The 18,560-nt window shown below is 44.2% G+C and overlaps 1 protein-coding gene across 5 annotated transcripts in view; it reads right to left on the minus strand.

The window, feature by feature from the left end:
• The window catches only part of GRAP2 (GRB2 related adaptor protein 2), a 55,475-nt gene that overhangs the window by 14,255 nt on the left and 22,660 nt on the right, over nt 1-18,560 (minus strand). The window contains exons 1-3 of one of the 5 annotated variants that reach the window (XM_060279818.1): nt 6,652-7,277; nt 4,538-4,623; nt 954-1,045 (exon numbers count right to left, since the gene is read on the minus strand). In XM_060279818.1, the coding sequence (XP_060135801.1) occupies nt 954-1,045; nt 4,538-4,615 (170 nt within the window). In that variant the 5' untranslated portion in view covers nt 4,616-4,623; nt 6,652-7,277. The other 4 variants (XM_035128254.2, XM_035128255.2, XM_060279817.1 and 1 more) reach the window with 4 other exon arrangements.

The raw sequence follows: 18,560 nt of genomic DNA on the forward strand, positions 1-18,560 counted from the left end.
CATGTCATGCCCCCAGAACACGTGCCCCGCCCCTGGGGGCAGCGTGCCTGCTCTCCGCCCCTGGTGGCAGAGCATGAAGCTCCACCGCTGAGAACAACCCAGCTATTTGCTAAAGGAAAAATTGAGTAAAAATAAGTAAATGCACGCCTCTTTTGGAAACCCCAAACTTGCAAGAGAAAAATGGATGAATTTTGTCTAAAAATGAAATAAAATATAGGCCTGCATTTTGTTTTTTGAGTTCTCACCCTTCAGCTGCCAGCAGATGAAACTGCTCTATACAAAAAGGTCCTTTTGGTTCCATCCAGCAGGGGCCAGTGGTGCAACACATACAAGCCAACGACAATCCCCCAGAGCCTACAAACATTGTTCCTCGCACACCTGCTCCAGGTTAATAATATGCCAATAATTATTTAGAAGTCTGCACTGCCACACATGCAGTCTACTGAAGTCAAGCCACCAGATGTACCCTCTGCTACAACACAGTACTTTAGGAAAAGAAGCTTTTTTATATATATAAAAAGGCTGCAAAGTACTGTACCATAGTTTGATTGTCGCTGTTGTCTTTAAATCTGCAGAGAAGGATAATAAACTTGCATATGGTACCACAGCATATGAGCACAAGAGGCTGAGAAGTTTATGCCTGGGCACTGTGAACGTAGTTTAATTAGCAGCTTTGGTGCAAACCATAATTTACTTAAGGACTGCTAAAGCAGGATCGTACACTTAAATAACTGAGATGTCCCTCTCTGCCTCATGCACACAATAAATCCTCTTTTTACAATGGAGCAGGTGCACAGGGCTGAAGATCAAAATAAACATCACTTTAATTGCGTGTCTAGCAGGAGATTTCAAAATGTTAATTTTAGGAACACCCTCACCCCTGACTTTCATCAGGACCCACAGTGTACAAGGACACGCTCAAGTAAAACACCTAGAAGAGTTGACATACTTACCTGGGACTGTGAAAATCTATGAAATTCTTTGGGACATATCCTTCATAACTATTCAGCTCAGCCTTGTACCACTCTTCCTTAGAGCTTAAAATCTGTGCACCAAAAGGAGAGTCAGTATTAGTTTAAAGGACATATAGGTCTTATACTATCCAGGTTTTAAATGTCCCATGTCCCCCTCCTGGCACACTCCCCACTGTTAGGCATTTGTCAACTTGTCTGCAAGATTCTGAACCAAGCTTCAGCAGTTCTCTGGGAAAAACCTCAATTCTCTCTCCTTGGAGCAGGTGTGGGAAAACTGGCCCTCCAGGTGTCGCTGAACTACAACTCCCACCATCCATGGCTATGCTTGTTGGGGCTGAAGATGGCACAGCCACTGTGCCTGAGACTTCATGCAGTTTGCATGTGAAGGGTGCTCTACCCAGTCAAGGGACAGTGGAGATGCACTATTGTCCCTGCTGCAGAGGATGTATGACATCTCCTATCCCCAGTGTTTACACATTCGGTGTGGATGTCTGCAGGTAGAAAGCCCATGCACTTAGATCTCTACATGCCTGGGCATTCCTAGGAGATGGAACCCTGACTGCACAGGATTCTGGCTCCTGCGGGAACCTACCCATGTACAGTAGAGGTATAATGCTCAGGCTCTGCTCCTGCAGATGTTCATGCCTAATGTGTGGATGGTGGCGGCGGCAATGGTGTAACCCTTCTGCCCCTTGTATAACGCAATAAAATGTATGAAGGGTGCTGAAGTATTAAACAAGATACAAGGAAGCAACTCCCGTAATAGAAGCAAGGTTCCCAAAATAAAGGCATAGTGGGGGTGTTGAGGACATGTCCTCAAAACATGTCCTAGCTGGAACCTATCCAAATTAGGAAACAGGCTGTGAATCTTTTCCCAGACAGTGATTGGTTAATTGCTAAAAAAAAATGGTTCAAGGGGCAATAACCCCTCTCCTTAAAGTGGTATGTACAGTATAGGGTCTTAGACTCATAGGACTTTCAGTTTATGCTTTATTTGATGCCTTAACAATGCTTTGCCTTGAGAGAATACAGACATCTTCAGGAGTCAAGCACACAAACACATACAGACACTTGGCCAGTGTGGAAGACTTCTGCAAGACACATCAGCTGCACTGGACTTTGCTGAGTGGCAGTGTATATGCTATCTCAGTAAATTGGTTTCCTTGTTCAACAGTTGCTGCTGTTTGTTAGTGACTAACTACAGTGCTACTTCAGTCCTGCCTGATAACGCAGCTTTTTCAGCCTGCACACAGATATGGTCACTCAGCCACAGAGACAAGCAACCCTCCTATGTTCTGAAGTGGTAATCTCACACTACAGTACAGCAGACAGAATTTTCTGATCCACAAGTGGTGCAGGCCCAGGGTTTTTAAGGCTGCCACAGGGGTGGGTGGGCGGGCAGGTGCGGACAACTACTCCCTAGTCATTGCCTGCTGCCTGCAGGGAAGCATAAAAGAGAGGGGGGGCAGCATAGGTTCATTTCCCATACTGAAAAACCACTTTGCAAAGGTGCCCACTTGGCAAGTAGTATCCTGCTCTGCAATGTAGTTAGCATAATAATTAATCCATCCCTGTAGCAAATGAACCAGACTTCAAAGGTAGGCAATGCAGTCACAAGAAAAAAAGGAAACAAAGCAAGTAATTTGAAAGGACAATCATAGACCCGATAGGTATCAAGGGCTCTTTCAGAAAAGCAGCCACTGTGGGAGCAAAACATGAATTTGGAAGAAGTAAAACTACAAGGAGGACACAGAGGTATTAGAGGAAGTGCTCGTTAGTTTTGCCCAAATTCCTGCGGACTTGTTCAGATGGTGGAGGGATCTGGATGTGTATTTCTAATATGTCTGTGATGAAAGAGTTCTGCTTTGAAGATCTTACAGGGGGCTTAAGGAACCGTGTGAAAGTTTTTTTAATGGGTTGCTTTGCTTTTAGTGGTCTGCACCAGGAAAATACAAATCCTTCCATTTAACTAACAGGGTGGAGAGCAGCCAAAAAAGTCCCCTGATTCATAGAGGAATGCTTGCATTAGGTCCTATATATGTTTATTATGTGGAAGGACGTCCCACAGATTTAAATGGGACTTACTCCGCAAGTAAGTGTGTGAAAGATTTGCAGCTTTACTTGTGCTGACCTTGCACTAAAGCAGCTGAGGCATGGAAGCAAACAAGTCCCAAGGGCTGGTTGAACCAACATGAATTCAAAGAATTGTAAACTTGTGCCTACTATAGGCAATAGAAACATGTCCTTAATGTTTTCCAATGCCCATGGATTTACCAAAACCCACCAAGCTCAAGTCAATGTAGAGAAAGGCACTTGTCCATTGATTTCAATATCTAAATGTCTGTATTGAATTGTGGCCATTGTGTTTTGGCTCTACCTCTTCATGCATCAATCCTTTTCTGAATTTGGTAGCACTTTGACTTCCTTACACACACAGGTATAAATGCCTAGAGAGTAGAACACAACAGAGGATAATTCCTGTTATGTTGTTCTGCATTGTACATAGCGTACACCACATAAAGACTTTTAAACCATTAAGCAGGCTAGAATTTTTTGTAAATAATCTGCTATCATCATAGAAAATCTCGCTTTATTTTTTCTCTTCACAGAAATAACCACCGTGTAATCATCTGGTGAACCTTAGTGATGGTACCTCATGCCAAACTACCAAAAATATGTGTGGCTAGGAACCAGCTAAATTAGCTATGCCAGTGGCTGAACTAAATATCACTTAAAATAAATGCAGCTGTTTATCTTCCCATGAGCCAATGCTCAAATGGTAAAAATACTAAAGGCGACCGCGACCTCTGTCTAATGCTTACTTTCCTGGAAAGAGGTATCTGGAGCAATCCATTTCTCTGGTGCATGGAGGGCTGGCTTCTGATCATTTTTCTAAAGAAGGGGTTGCAGTGTGAGGAGATAGGTTTCCTCCTGTCAGTGGGCCTCACACTTCCTGCCTCTTTCATCTTCTCCACATCAGGGCTGTGACCCATATCACTTTTCAAAAACAGCCTGGTACTTGGTATGTACATGTTGTGTGAAATAGAGATATTTCACAGTTAGGTTACTGTTCCAGAGGACAGCCTTCCCACAACCTGGTTGGATTATTTATCCCATGAGCCCCAGCCAGCATTGCCAAGGGTCAGAGGGGATGGGAGCTGTAGTACAAAACATTTGGAGGGCATCAGGTTGGGGGAGGCAGTCATAGGATTTGAAGAACATTGGTAAACAAGACACACACACCCGGCCCATATTGTCCCAAATGATTTCCTTGTACAAAACTCTTCCATTGTTTGCGATTGCTTAATGTCCTTGTAGAAGGTGCTACTTTGAGTCTTTGTTCTTCTTGTTCATCTTTGAAATGCAGATTTAAATTTTGGACTAAGAAGGATTTTCTTTTTACTATGCAACCTGGGAATTATCAGTGAACCACTAATCTACCGGTGCCAGTTGTGGGATTGCTGGTTTATGGGATGGATGGTTAATACAAGCACATAAGCACTGAGCAGAACTTACAGCGTTAAAAGAGAAAATATTTGGGTGAAACCTTGGTTTGCACTTACCTTCAGAACATCCCCAACCCGGAAACTCAGTTCATCCTCTCCTGTTGCATTGAAGTCAAACTTTGCAGTAGCTTCCATACTGTCTCCTGTGAAGGGATTGATGGTAAAGCTTAGTATAGTATTAATATCTGTTTTGTGGAAGTGTACTGAACACAGGAAAGCTTGCTATGGCCCCTTTACTCAGGGGATCTTTGGATGAGCTTGTTCTATAAGTTCTATAAGTATTTCCCCACTTGGGCAGGTATCACTAGAACTGTTATGCCTCTACAGACACCAGCATAATCGAGTCACAATCCTAAACTCAACTCAACCTATAACAGGGTCAATAGTACAATTGGCCAAAGTCAGAAAAGCTAAGCATCGTCACACTGAAATACATTCCCACAGCCTTCCCCATCATCAAATCAATCATTATCTTGGGCCGCATCATCATCCCTGCAGGAAAGGCACTATCAGTCAACATGCACCAATGGCCAGATAATTCCATTTACATCTTCCAGCCTAGTATACAAATACACACACCCTCTGCAAAATGCACAAACAAGTGGCCAGAAAGAGACACCAGTGCTTCCTTATGTACAAAGTGTTGCATTTGGAGAAACCATATGCTTCTCAAAATGAAGGTTTCAGGCTTGCTGAAGGAGCAGTGCCTCCACACTGAGAATTTCCATAAGAATGTGCATGGTGCAGTTTACAAATGGTCTTTAAGGGCAGCAACTTTCTGTACCGTGCATTACAATAGCTTAGTTGGAAGTTGCCTGCAGGGCAGTCTTGAGCAGGTCACACGCCCTGGCGCTGAGGGGTGGAGATTGCTCCGGCGCCCTCACAGGGCGCAGCATGGCTGCCGCGCAGCACCCGGCCTACCGGCCCGGCGCCCTCGCACCCCCCCGCCACCGGGACTCTACCTAGAGCCAGCCCTGGTTGCCTGTACATGTTGAAAACACATGTCTCCAAGAGAAGGAGCAGCTGGGGGTTCAGCTGAACCAGAAAGAGGCAGCCCAGACCACAGTGTGAAAATGGCTTCGATATCCGATGGGATTAAAAAAATGGTTGAGAAATATAAATATCAATTCTCACAAATGTCAGAATCAGAGATGGAAAAGCCTGTGACCCTGCAGACGATGTTGTACTACAACTCCCACCCTCCACAGCCAGCATGGCCAATGGTCAGGAATAATAGGTCAACGATGTCTGGAGAATCACAGGTTTCCCATCCCTGCTGCAATGATGTCAAAATACCTGCAGGTGCACAAGAGCTCTACAAGAACTCCATTTTGGCACCAAATAGAGATATTTACATACCGTAGTGGAGCGGTGTTGAACCTGTGGACCTCCAGATGTTGCTGGACTCCAGCTCCCATCAGCTCTGATCACTGACCATGCTGGCTGGGAAAGATGGAAGTTGGAGTCTAACAATATCTGGCTGGTCAGAAGTTCCCCAGAGTTTCTCAAACTTAATCCGTTCCGTAAGAGCGTTCCAAAACCAAGGCACGCTTTCCCATAGAAAGTAATGCAAAATAGATTAATCCTTTCCATACTTTTAAAAACAACCCCTAAATCAGCAATCTAACATGAATTTTACTACCTAATGAGACCATTGATCCATAAAATGAGAGCAATAAACAATGTACTGCCATTACACAATCAATCCACCAGTAGCTGAACTGGGTTCCACACAGTAACAAAAACAAAAAACAAAAAGAGCCTCAAAAACAAAAATGCTAATTAAATAGCAAAAACAGACAGACCTCAGCGTAACACTCAAAATGGAAGCGTGGCACTCAGATCATCAGCTTAACACTCAAATCATCAGCGTAACACTAAAAATGGAGCACGTCCTGCTTCCGAAAAAAGTTTGCAAACTTACGGCACTTCCGGGTTTGCAGTGTTTGTGTTCCAAGTTGCTTGAGTACCAAGGCATTTGAGAACCAAGGTACCACTGTACACTCTTGTGTATCTGTCTTCTAATATTGCGTTCAGACGGATCAAATATACAGAACTTGAACATACCTCAGATGAATGCACTGGGTTCTGATTGTGCTGCAGACAAAAAGGCTTGTTTTTACGTTTGCAACTGGTGATGCTAGGATAAAGGACAGGAAAGCTCTTCTTACCATTTCCTGCTAGCAGGGTTGTGATATGATCTGAAAGGACTATCGATGTAACAGTCCCTTTACCTCAATCTGCTGCTCTTCCCTGCTCAAGCTGCCAAGAGCAAGGCAGGAAGTGGCTCACTTTATAGTGCATGTGAGAGGCTGTACCATGAACACAGCCCTTGCAAAAATCTACAGAATGTGCTTCATTACCCATAGTTCTTTGTTATCACATTGTGCTCATACTTTTTTTTTAAAAAAAAAAGAACTTCATGAAACAAACACATAAAAACTAAAACAAACCAAGCCAAAGTTGGCGTATGTTATATTCACAAGAAAAAAATAATAAAGCTGGTTTTCCAGATATTTGATGATGATTGTTGTTGTTGTGTAGTCGTTTAGTCATGTCTGACTCTTCGTGACCCCATGGACCAGAGCACGTCAAGCAGTTCTGTCTTCCACTGCCTCCTGCAGCTTGGTCAAACTCATGTTCATAGCTTTGAGAACACTGTCCAACTACCTCGTCCTTTGTCGTCCCCTTCTCCTAGTGCCCTCCATCTTTCCCAACATCAGGGTCTTTTCCAGGGAGTCTTCTCTTCTCATGAGGTGGCCAAAGTATTGGAGCCTCAGCTTCACGATCTGTCCTTCCAGGGAGCACTCAGGGCTGATTTCCTTCAGAATGGATAGGTTTGATCTTCTTGCAGTCCATGGGACTCTCAAGAGTCTCCTCCAGCACCATAATTCAAAAGCATCCATTCTTCGGCGATCAGCCTTCTTTATGGTCCAGCTCTCACTTCCATACATCACTACTGGGAAAACCATAGCTTTAACGATACAGACCTTTGTCAGCAAGGTGATGTCTCTGCTTTTTAAGATGCTGTCTAGGTTTGTCATTACTTTTCTTCCAAGAAGCAGGCGTATTTAAATTTCGTGACTGCTGTCACCATCTGCAGTGATCATGGAACCCAAGAAAGTAAAATCTCTCACTGCCTCCATTTCTTCCCCTTCTATTTGCCAGGTGGTGATGGGACCAGTGGCCATGATCTTAGTTTTTTTGATGTTGAGTTTCATACCAAATTTTGCGCTTTCCTCTTTCACCCTCATTAAAAGGTTCTTTAATTCCTCCTCACTTTCTGCCATCAAGGTTGTGTCATCAGCATATCTGAGGTTGTTGATATTTCTTCCAGCGATCTTAATTCCGGCTTGGGATTTATCCAGTCCAGCCTTTCGCATGATGAATTCTGCATATAAGTTAAATAAGCAGGGAGACAGTATACAGCCTTGTCGTACTCCTTTCCCAATTTTGAACCAATCAGTTATTTCATATCCAGTTCTAACTGTAGCTTCTTGTCCCACATAGAGATTTCTCAGGAGACAGATGAGGTGATCAGGCACTCCCGTTTCTTTAAGAACTTGCCATAGTTTGCTGTGGTTGACACAGTCAAATGCTTTTGCGTAGTCAAGGAAGCAGAAGTAGATGTTTTTCTGGAACTCTCTAGCTTTCTCCATAATCCAGCGCATGTGTGCAATTTCGTCTCTGGTTCCTCTGCCCCTTCGAAATCCAGCTTGCACTTCTGGGAGTTATCGGTCCACATACTGTTTAAGCCTGCCTTGTAGAATTTTAAGCATAACCTTGCTAGCGTGTGAAATGAGCGCAATTGTGCGGTAGTTGGAGCATTCTTTGGCACTGCCCTTCTTTGGGATTGGGATGTAGTCTGATCTTCTCCAATCCTCTGGCCACTGCTGAGTTTTCCAAACTTGCTAGCATATTGAGTGTAGCACCTTAACAGCACCATCTTTTAAAATTTTAAATAGTTCAGCTGGAATATCATCACTTCCACTCGCCTTGTTATTAGCAGTGCTTTCTAGGGCCCATTTGACTTCACTCTCCAGGATGATGATACAGATACGCAAGAAGAGAGTATCATCAGAAGAAATGAGAGGACACATGACTGGCACATTGTGTTCATTCTCCAAATGTTGTTGGATTACAACTCTGAACAGCCCAAGTCGATCGGGGTAATATAAATTTTCCAAAAAAAACAGGATTTCCAAAAAGTTAGAATATTCCAAAAATATTGTAAATTGCTTTGGGATGCCTCTTGCAAAGCAATTAATAAATAAATAAAACAAATAATTTGAACAGGAACAAATGTTAAGACATCCCTGCTCTAAAACAGTCTTATCAAATGCCTAAAATTGTAACTGATATGCCTAAAATTGTAACTGATATGCCACAAACTTGACAATTTTACATCCAACTTCCAGTCTTGTACATCAGGCATGTCCAACAGGTAGATCGTGATCTACTGGTAGATCACTGGACGTCTGCGGTAGATCACTGGTAGATCAGTGTTTCTCAACCTTTTTTGGGCCACGGCACACTTGTTCTATGAAAAAAAATCCCGCGGCACACCAACTCTGTGCCGCCCTATATTTAGTTTAGTTTGGAGGGGAGACGTAATCATTACACACACGGGTGCAAAAAGTGCATGGTGTAAAAGTTGGAGTTTAATGGCAAAAGACTGTTGAGGGGTTCCTTTGCAGGTCTGTTCTGCATTATGTCCTTGGCGGAGCCACTCGCCGCCTTCTTCCCGTGCGCGCAGCCCCGGCGGCGGAGTTTCTGCAGCGGAAGGGAACAAACGACGGACCGACCTCCGATCGGTCCCTGTCTGTGTGGGCTGGGGCTTCTTGGTGAGGCTCCCTTTTGAGGCTCCCACATGCGGCTCCGGAGCCGCGGGTTGCCGACCCCTGAGCTAGCAAGAAGAGCACCTCACCTTCTGCAGGACTCCTTGCCGAAGAGGCCGCTCACTCCCGCGCAGACCAAAAAACTCCCGGGCGCCGCCAGCAAGAGGAGCGAGAGCGAGACAAACAGCCACGGTGGTGGCTGTTGAGAGCTGCACTCGCCCCGCCCCCGTCGTGACCCGGCCGGCTTCCTTTCCGGCGGGTCAGCGCCCCTAATGGCGGCCGCCAGTCACGTGACAGGGCAGCAAATCGCCCTTCTCGTCGCCAGCGTCTCCCGGCACACCAACCAGCGTCCCGCGGCACAGTACTGTGCCGCGGAACAGCGGTTGAGAAACGCTGTGGTAGATCATTGGCTCCCCCCAAAGAAGCTGAACAACTGTGGCTCCCCTAAAAGAAGCTCAAAATTTTACCTCCTCCCTGAAAAAACTCAATAACTTTTACCTGAACCCCCCTTCCTAAAAAAACTTTGACACCCCCAAAAGGGGGTAGATCACTGCCAGTTTTTAACTCTGTGAGTAGATCGCTGTCTCTTGGGAGTTGGCCACCCCTGTTGTACATCATCTACAGAAGGAATATAATCAGAGGCTGGAAATCATTTATGGATTCATTTGTTCGTTTTCTGCCATCTGACTCCTCTATGCAACCCTGTGTATCATGTGTATCATGTGTAGGTTCTAAACATGATAGAGCAGGGGTCAGCAAACTTTTTTAGCCGGGGGCCGGTCCACTGTCCCTCAGACCTTGTGGGGGGCTGGACTATATTTTGGGGAAAAATAAATGAACGAATTCCTATGCCCCACAAATAACCCAGAGATGCATTTTAAATAAAAGGACACATTCTACTCATGGAAAAACACTGGGAGGCCCCACAAATAACACAGAGATGCATTTTAAATAAAAGGACACATTCTACTCATGGAAAAACATGCTGATTCCCGGACCGTCCGCGGGCCGGATTTAGAAGGTGATTGGGCCACATCTGGCCCCCGGGCCTTAGTTTGGGGACCCCTGTGATAGAGCATGGGAAATTTACATACAGATGAACCAACTTGCCTTAGGATACATGCCTCATACCTAAATATGGGAACACTGGAAGGGGTTGACAGCCATTTATAATGTGCTGTAAATTATAAGAACCAATATGCATGAGCCAAAACAACATAGCAGGCTTGTGAGGTGAGGTGCGTGTGTGATGAGGCATGGCAATTTTGAATAATTTTGGTGTCCATTTTTGTGATTTTTAATAGAAGAATGAAAAATACTGGGCCTCCAAGACATCCATTCTGGAGAGATTTACTAAAAATTAAAACAGAACACTCACCTAGGATGAGAGCACCATACAGGAGCCTTGCTATTTGTTCTGTTGTAGGTTGATGAATATTTATTATGCAATTTACTGGAAACTTCAATAAAATGACAATTGCAAAAACAAAAACAAAAGAAAAACACCTTTAAGGCTGCAGTCCTATACATGCTTAGCTGGAGGGAGTCCCATTGAACTCGGTGGTTCTTACTTCTGTGTACACATGGAGGGAACTGCATTAGTATTAGCTGCTGTTTTTATCTTTCTGTCTCCGGGTTACATTGTTTTATCTTCCTGCTCTGCTCCCATCTTGCTGGTTGTTGCTTAAAATTTGCTTTTTACTTATTTCATCGTTTTTACCAGTGTAAGCTGTCTTGAGGTTTTGTTTTTACAGTAAAGAAACCTCAAGGAGCGCCCCCCCCTCCAGCTGCTGCTAAATTACATGAACACCATAAACCCAACTCACAAGATCTAGCTGCGGAGAAGAAAGGGTGTCAGTAGGTGGGACTTGTAGACCTCAAAGCATATTAAAGTTGCTTTGTGTGCAATTTGTTTGTGTGCATTGACACATACCCATGCGTGAGTCAGAGGCTTACTTCTGTGCTCTACCACATGTAGAAGCTACATGTCAAGGCCATTTATGGAACCAGCCCAAAGTTCCCTAGCAGCCCCCATAGTAAATAAAAATACTTAACTAAAAGTAGAAATAATCAGAATATTTTAAACTAAAATGCTTGCCGAGGTCACTTGGGTGATGTTGTGGCACATTCTAGCGACGCAACCCGATTGAGCGATAGGCATGGCTTCCGCAAAGTGACCTATCACATCGCAGGTTCTGGAACAGGACAGGTAGGTGTCCTGCCCCCCCCCCAATAAATCCTGGCTACTCCCATGGCAACAAGTTCCATCACTGCCTCTCACAGCAGAAGTAAAATATGCTAGTGAGGAAGGCACAAGTGTTATGTGAAGGAGGGGAAAAAACCCTCATCACTTTTAAGGTAATGGTCCACTGGAGACACATCACTGAGAGTTATCACCTGTCATACCTAAATAGAAAAAGGATCTTCTTTGCACACTTCCTCCTGGGTATCTTTCGGCACTTTCTGTTTCCTTGTTGCTTATTTTAGATGAATTTGAATTCATGTGACTGAACACGAGACAGGCAGAATGGAGGCCAGGCGTCTGGCAGCCGACGCCCAGATTAGCTGGCACAATGTGACCTTGTTGTCCAGCATTCTGTTTAGGCTGCAGTTCCTGGGACGTACATGCCGTGTTGCTGTACAGCCTTACAGCTTGGTCTGCCTTGAGTGGCAGTAGCTCCTGCTGCCTCTTAAGAATTTGCCAGTAAGGCAGACCCAGAGAGTTGGGAGGCCATTTAGCTCAATCCAGTGCTTCATCTGTCACTGCCAGTTTCCGCGCTCCCTCCCCGATTAGCCCATGAAATCCAATGCTGCCAGCAAATGAGAGAGCCCTCGAAAGCTAAGAGCTATGCAGAATAAAAGAGTTACAGGTGTTGATTTACGACCAGTCAAATAAAAGAAGTACTGTACACAGAAGCAGCAATGAGCTTGGAAGGGTGGGAGTTTTAAAACTTTATATCCGTAAAATGGAGATTTATTAAATTCTGTCAATGATTAGAATCATACGATGCATAGGACTTGTTTTTATATCATTCTGGAAACTTTTATATCATCATGGATACCAGTACACTTACTCATTTTGTACAGAAAATGTAAACATAGCTTACAATTGGCAGTGATGTATCTTACCACAATCCACCATTAAGAGTTTTCTCGCATTAAATAACCATTTCCAGAAGAGTAGGTGTGTTAATCTGGCGTGGCAAAAATGTCTCGCACCACCATGAAAACAGTAATATATAGCTGCATAGTTGAACTTCCTGATGAATTATAATTCCGCAATTTCATGTTGGACGCTACAGTATTAACGGAGCAATTCAACCCTGCTTTTGCATCCTTCACCCAACCCTTCCTAGTCTCCCTAAGACCCTGCTGGTCTCCTCCTGCAGAGGGATGCAGCTTCACTCCATTGGCACAGAATTCCCTTCTGCCCACCACACATGCAGGCAGGTGCAGGTCTGAGCTGGCGGGGATACACAGGATCCCAAGCTGATCCTGATGTGATCACATGACAGCACCAGGAACAATCCAAGCTCAATCGCTGTTGGCATCAATTTGCCTGGCCCCTAATCTTCCACCCCAGCCACTGTGCCCAGCAGGTCCACAGATGTGGTGGCGGCACTGCCTGCTCTATAAAGACCCATTGGGCTATGGGGGGGGGGGTTGGATGGCTCCCTAAATAGCTAACTGCCCTTATGTTACATCTGGAATAGGTATGGGCTATCCTGGTTTCTAATAGCCCCAAAATCCTGGTCTTAAATTAAATTCCCCGCTGGGTTGAATAAATGAAATGCTAGAGAATCTTCACATAAGCTCGTAACATTCCTAATGAGAAAGCATATTGGAAATTTACAGCTTTATGAGACATCTCTTTGCATGGATGTATCTTAAATGAAACGAATAATGTATGAATATAAATCTACATCCCCCCCTGCTTCTTGCTGCAACTGCACTTTTTGTGTACAGTACTTATTTTCTGTGCCTAATTATAAACAAATAGCTCATGCACATGTGCTTGTATATATGGTTATGTTATTGGTCCCTGCAAACTGCACTGCAGACAGGTTTATCCCTGCACGGTTCCAGCCTCTGCCCACCAATTTGCATACCCTCCAACATTTCTCAGATGAAAATAGGAACGTCCTAAGGAAAAACAGGACATTCCTGGATCAAATCAGAAACCGGGATGGCTTGTCTAAATCAGGGACATTCCTTGAAAACAGGGACACAGGAGATGGTGGGGGCATGTATGGGTCACAGACTGATATACCTGAAGAAGCAACACCCTTGTCTGGCTTTCTCATGTCACGTCGTTCATTATCTATCAAGAAGCTTGTATACCAAGATAGCCTTCCCTATCCTGCGGCCTCCCGTTGCATTGGACTGCAACACCTGATGGGAGTTATAGTCCAAATCATCTGGAGGGTGCCTGGTTGACAAAAGGATAAATTACCAGAGAATTATTACTGACACATATCTTCATGGGAGTTGCAAAGGCATCAAAACAGGCACATGGGCAACTCCCATGAAGATATGTGTCAGTAATAATTCTCTGGTAATTTATCCTTCCTCATCATCTCTTGCCTGTAAAATGGCACAACGGCTTATAGTTTAAGACAATTACACGCTGTCAGAAAGAAAGGATTTTTATTACATCCTGAGGAGGTGGCTATATATTCAAAAACTCTTTGCAGGCTAAAAGAGCTATCATAAACTTGTTGAAAAGGCAGTTCTCAGGATAGGCGTGTGTTGGCTTGCTGGCTGATGAATGAGTCAAGAACACCATTGTCTAGCGATTTCTTTGATCACTACTGGCTCTTCATGTGCACTGGGACACACTGAGTGTACGAAATCATGTGCAACATTCTCCGAGTGATCAAGGGGAAGATGAGCATATACACCCATGGATGAGTTGTTTGCTTGAAAGGTGGCCATTGTGGCAGAGGCGGTGACCCTCCTGCATTTTAAGCCATTACATGCTACATTAGCCACAATCCCCATCTTTCCTGTAATTTCTTATGAAATAATGTGTTTTTATGTGCTTCCCTCCAAACCAGCTTCAACCGGTATTGAGAACAAGCATGACCTAGCTGTCATTAATGTGAACAGCATGAGACTCTCAATCTCAGGGCCATGGGTTCCAGCCCCACTTTGGGTGACAGATTCCTGCATTGCAGGGGGTTGGACTAGATGACTCTTGTTGGTCCCTTCCAACTCTACAATTCTACGAAGACACAGCCTTAGCATAAGCAGAATCTTTTATTTGAGGAGCCTAATGGCAGTAACTAACCCTTCTTGAATAAAAATAAGTTTGAAAAATAACTCCCCATAGGGATTAGATGTTTTAAAGATGCATTTTGGAAAGAAAGGGGAGTGAGCAAGACATGGTTTAAAATTTCAACCTCCAAAAAGATATTAATGATAGTTGAGGTGGGATCCCTTAAAAGGAGCAGCATTTAGGAAGTGTAAAAGGACTCTTGCTTGTTTTCATTTTCACCAATTCCAACATCAGTGAGACACTGAGACAGAGCCCTCTTGAAACAACCGAACAGATGGATAAAATGTGGTTGCTGTTATATTTTATTGCCAGGGGCTGGATTTACAAGTGACTGAAATATATATACTATTCAGCTTGGCCTGAAAAATTGGGCTAATACCAGCACCTAAAGCTCTTTAGCTTACTTCACTGCTCCTGACCAGTAATTTTGCCTTTGAAACCTGCATAACACTTTTCATCAAATGAACTTAAAACAACCCCATAATATTTCCTTGTGGATCTCAAAGAGCAGTACTGGATTCTTTTTGATTCCCCCCCCCCCGCTAATGGTTTGTTCTTCTCTATGCATATGCAACAGAGTTCCACCCTGACATTTGTGAGGTTTCCTTTCCTCTTGCTTTCGTTTTATGTTCCTCAAGGACCTTTTATCCAAGACGATATCAAAGGCCCTTTCACACTGTGAATGACATCCTGCATATTCCTATGCCGAGTCTCACATACATTTCTGCAACCTATCAAAGTTAACGGTTTGATTCTATGCAATATATAGCTCTGTTAAGGAAGCTGCTGTTATTATACACACCCAGCCATAATTTACAATAGTCAATTACCTCTCTCCCTGCTGAGTACTGTGGGGAAAGCCTTTGCCTGTGTAGTTCTCAACAGATTACAGTCACTCACTGGCAGTGTATCCTGAGTCACAATAAGGCTTTAGAGCTCAGAGATCAACAGTTGACATGATTTTCTCACTGCGTCAGCTGCAGGAGAAATGCTGATATGCCCCTTGTACATTCCCTTCACGGACCTGACAAAGGCCTTTGACCTTGTCAGCCAAAAAGGATTATTCTCAATAAAATAGGATACCCACCTCAGCTCCATAAGATAGTGTCCTTCCATGAGAACATGCCTAGCGTTGTCCAGTATGACAGGTCATCCTTGGATAGCTTCCCTATAAACAGGGCATCATCTCTCCTAGGATGCCTTCAGCTCAACTGAAGAGAGTGTCTTCCAAGGATGGGGGTCTGTTCAATCTAGCCATATCCATGCCTGTACAAAAGCATGGTGGGTCCTTATCTGAGAGATGTTTGCAGATGGTGCAGCCTTGACACCACATTCCAAGGAGTTGGTTCTTACCATCAGCCTGACGAAGACCAACATCCTGGGTCAGGACATCACAAGTACTCCATGCATCCGCATTGGTGACCCACACACCTGAGATAGTAGGCAATTTTGTCTACCTGGGCTCCACCATAACCAGCAAACCTCTCCATCAACACTGAGCTGGACAAGCATATTGGCAAGGCAGCTATGGCATAAAGGTATGGGAGAATGTGATAGAATGTGATACTAATGACCAATTTCAAGATAAAGGTCTACTGATGAAGCAATTGTTGCCCTAGCTGAGGGAGCAACCATGTTTTGCATGGCTGAGTCCAACCTTTCCCAAAATTCTAGATGTTGCAACCAAACAAATTCCAAGTTTCATTAAAAGGAGCAGAGTCTTAAAGATCAATTGAGAGATAGCACAAACAAATACTTGTATATCTGGTTAACTGAGGTCTATGCCAGCCAGTCTATTGCACAGAGCAAAAGGATATGTCAGGGGCTGTTCTATGCACCATTAAAAGCACCAGCATTTTGCCAGGTCAGTTTGATACATGTTCTCAATGTATTATCAGCCTGAAGCTACATTAATTTTCATGACCTGGGAATTATCTGGAATAGAGCACCTCCTACCAGACCCAAACGAGCTCTTTACTGTATGGTTCCAGTGATTGGATCTATTACCTACTGAACATCCCAATGAGAGGGGTACTGTGAACTGCCCATTAGTCCAGCCATCTGGCAATGTAATAAGCTGGATAATTTCCTATACAGCTGCAAGCACCATCTCACGACAAAGCCCCCTTTATTCAATCCATGAAGCAAAATTGATTTCTGTTTCATATATACAAATGAAAACAACCAGTAAGGCATTGTGGGCAAACCCCCACTATTTTTTTAAAATGATTTTTAAGTTCACCTTTCATATAGGTTTGTGCAGTTGTACGAAATCAGTTTTATGCCACACCTGCAACTATATTACAGGCTCGCTACACTTTATGGTGGCACAATGTGTCAGTATCTAGGTTGTGTTGAAATTCTATAACCCAAGGGTGGGAGGGTTTGAAAGCAAATATACAACAGGCAGGAGGTGCTTTCCACACCCGTACTTTTCCTCCCAAACTTCCTTCCCCCAAGTCTACTTTCTCTTAGATTACTAGTCTCAGAAACCCACTGGAGAAAAAACATATGGGGGAGAGATTTCAAAGGGAAAGTGAGGGCAGAGAAAGAATTTTGCACCCTCTTTCTTCCAGCATTAAGTATTAACACCCTTCCGATTTTATAGAAATTCACCAGCAACCTGCCTCCTAATACAGAATCTGCCACCATCATATCCAGTTAGTGCCTGAGCTACTTTCGTTTAGCAAGGGGAGCAAATTTACACTTGTGAAATTGAGAACAAGGGATGGCCATATACTTTTGAATTTAAGAGTGGCTTACTCATAAGATTAATTTCAACAAACAAAATTAAACCAGTAGACATGTATGAGTATTTACAAGGCCTTTCATTTTGTGCTAATATTTTTTAAAAACAAACAGACCTAAAGATGTTTGGCGATGAGATCCAGACTTGTGTCTTTATCAGAGGACTTACACGGATGATTGTTGCCAATACAGCAACACTGGCTCAGATCCCCAGAAATCAGAACTTCAACATACACACCCCATCCTGAACCATAGGGTACCTGGCAACAAGTCCCGCTGGAGTGCACAGTTCTATAGCAATAGCAGCACACAGTCTGGCAGACCAACAGGCCCAAACCCCCAGCAGGCCAAGTTCCCACCTCTGCAACTGATCCATGGGTCAGGGCACCTGGAGCTCAGTTCTGTACACACACAGCCCCAAACAGCTCTCTGGAACATCCAAGCCATGGTCCCATCAACCTGGGCAGTTGAGCAAGCACAGCCCCTCAGCTCAGCTTCCCTTTTGTACTTTGCCTGCTGATTGCAGCATCTGGGCTTGACGAGGCAGGTGACCCTCACCTGCTCTGAGCCTACTTCAGCTGAGGAATCACACACCTCCACCCAAAGCTAACAAGCCCCACCTGGCTAGCTAGGGAACTGGGCTCTAGACCCTTGCCTGCCTCAGCTTCCTAGAACACCCCTCCCGCTGCTCATGCCTCAGAACCCACCATGTTTGTGGAGACGGGCCGCCCTGGCTCTGGGTCCTGCTGCTCTGGTTCCTGTGCATTGACTCCCATCCCCTCACCACCCTCTGTCACCCTATGAGCATTTCCTACACCAACCTCTCCTCCCCCATCCCCAGCTTGCCCCAGTGTGTCCCAGTCCCAGATAACCCTTTAGCAGGATTTCTCTTCCTCCTCCCTGCCATCCTGTCAGTTCATCACACACACACACACACACACACACAATTTTGAAATAGTTGAGACTCCCGTTACACAACTGAGTTTCTTTTTTTAAAAAGAATCTATTATATACAAAACAGGAACAGAAATATCTCACTAAGGCATCACTTTCTGAGTAACGATTCTACCGTCTTTGATTTCTTGACAAATTCTTTGTGTCAGGAGGTAAAGTCATTTGTGTATCTTTTTCACCCTTTTGGTTTCTGTCTTGAAATGTAAAATAGCTATAAAAATTAAAGTGAATTTTGAGAGGAACAAGAGTGTAAGTTTCCCCC

The sequence above is a fragment of the Zootoca vivipara genome, chromosome 10 (genome assembly GCF_963506605.1).
Source record: "Zootoca vivipara chromosome 10, rZooViv1.1, whole genome shotgun sequence".
Lineage (NCBI taxonomy): Eukaryota > Metazoa > Chordata > Lepidosauria > Squamata > Lacertidae > Zootoca > Zootoca vivipara.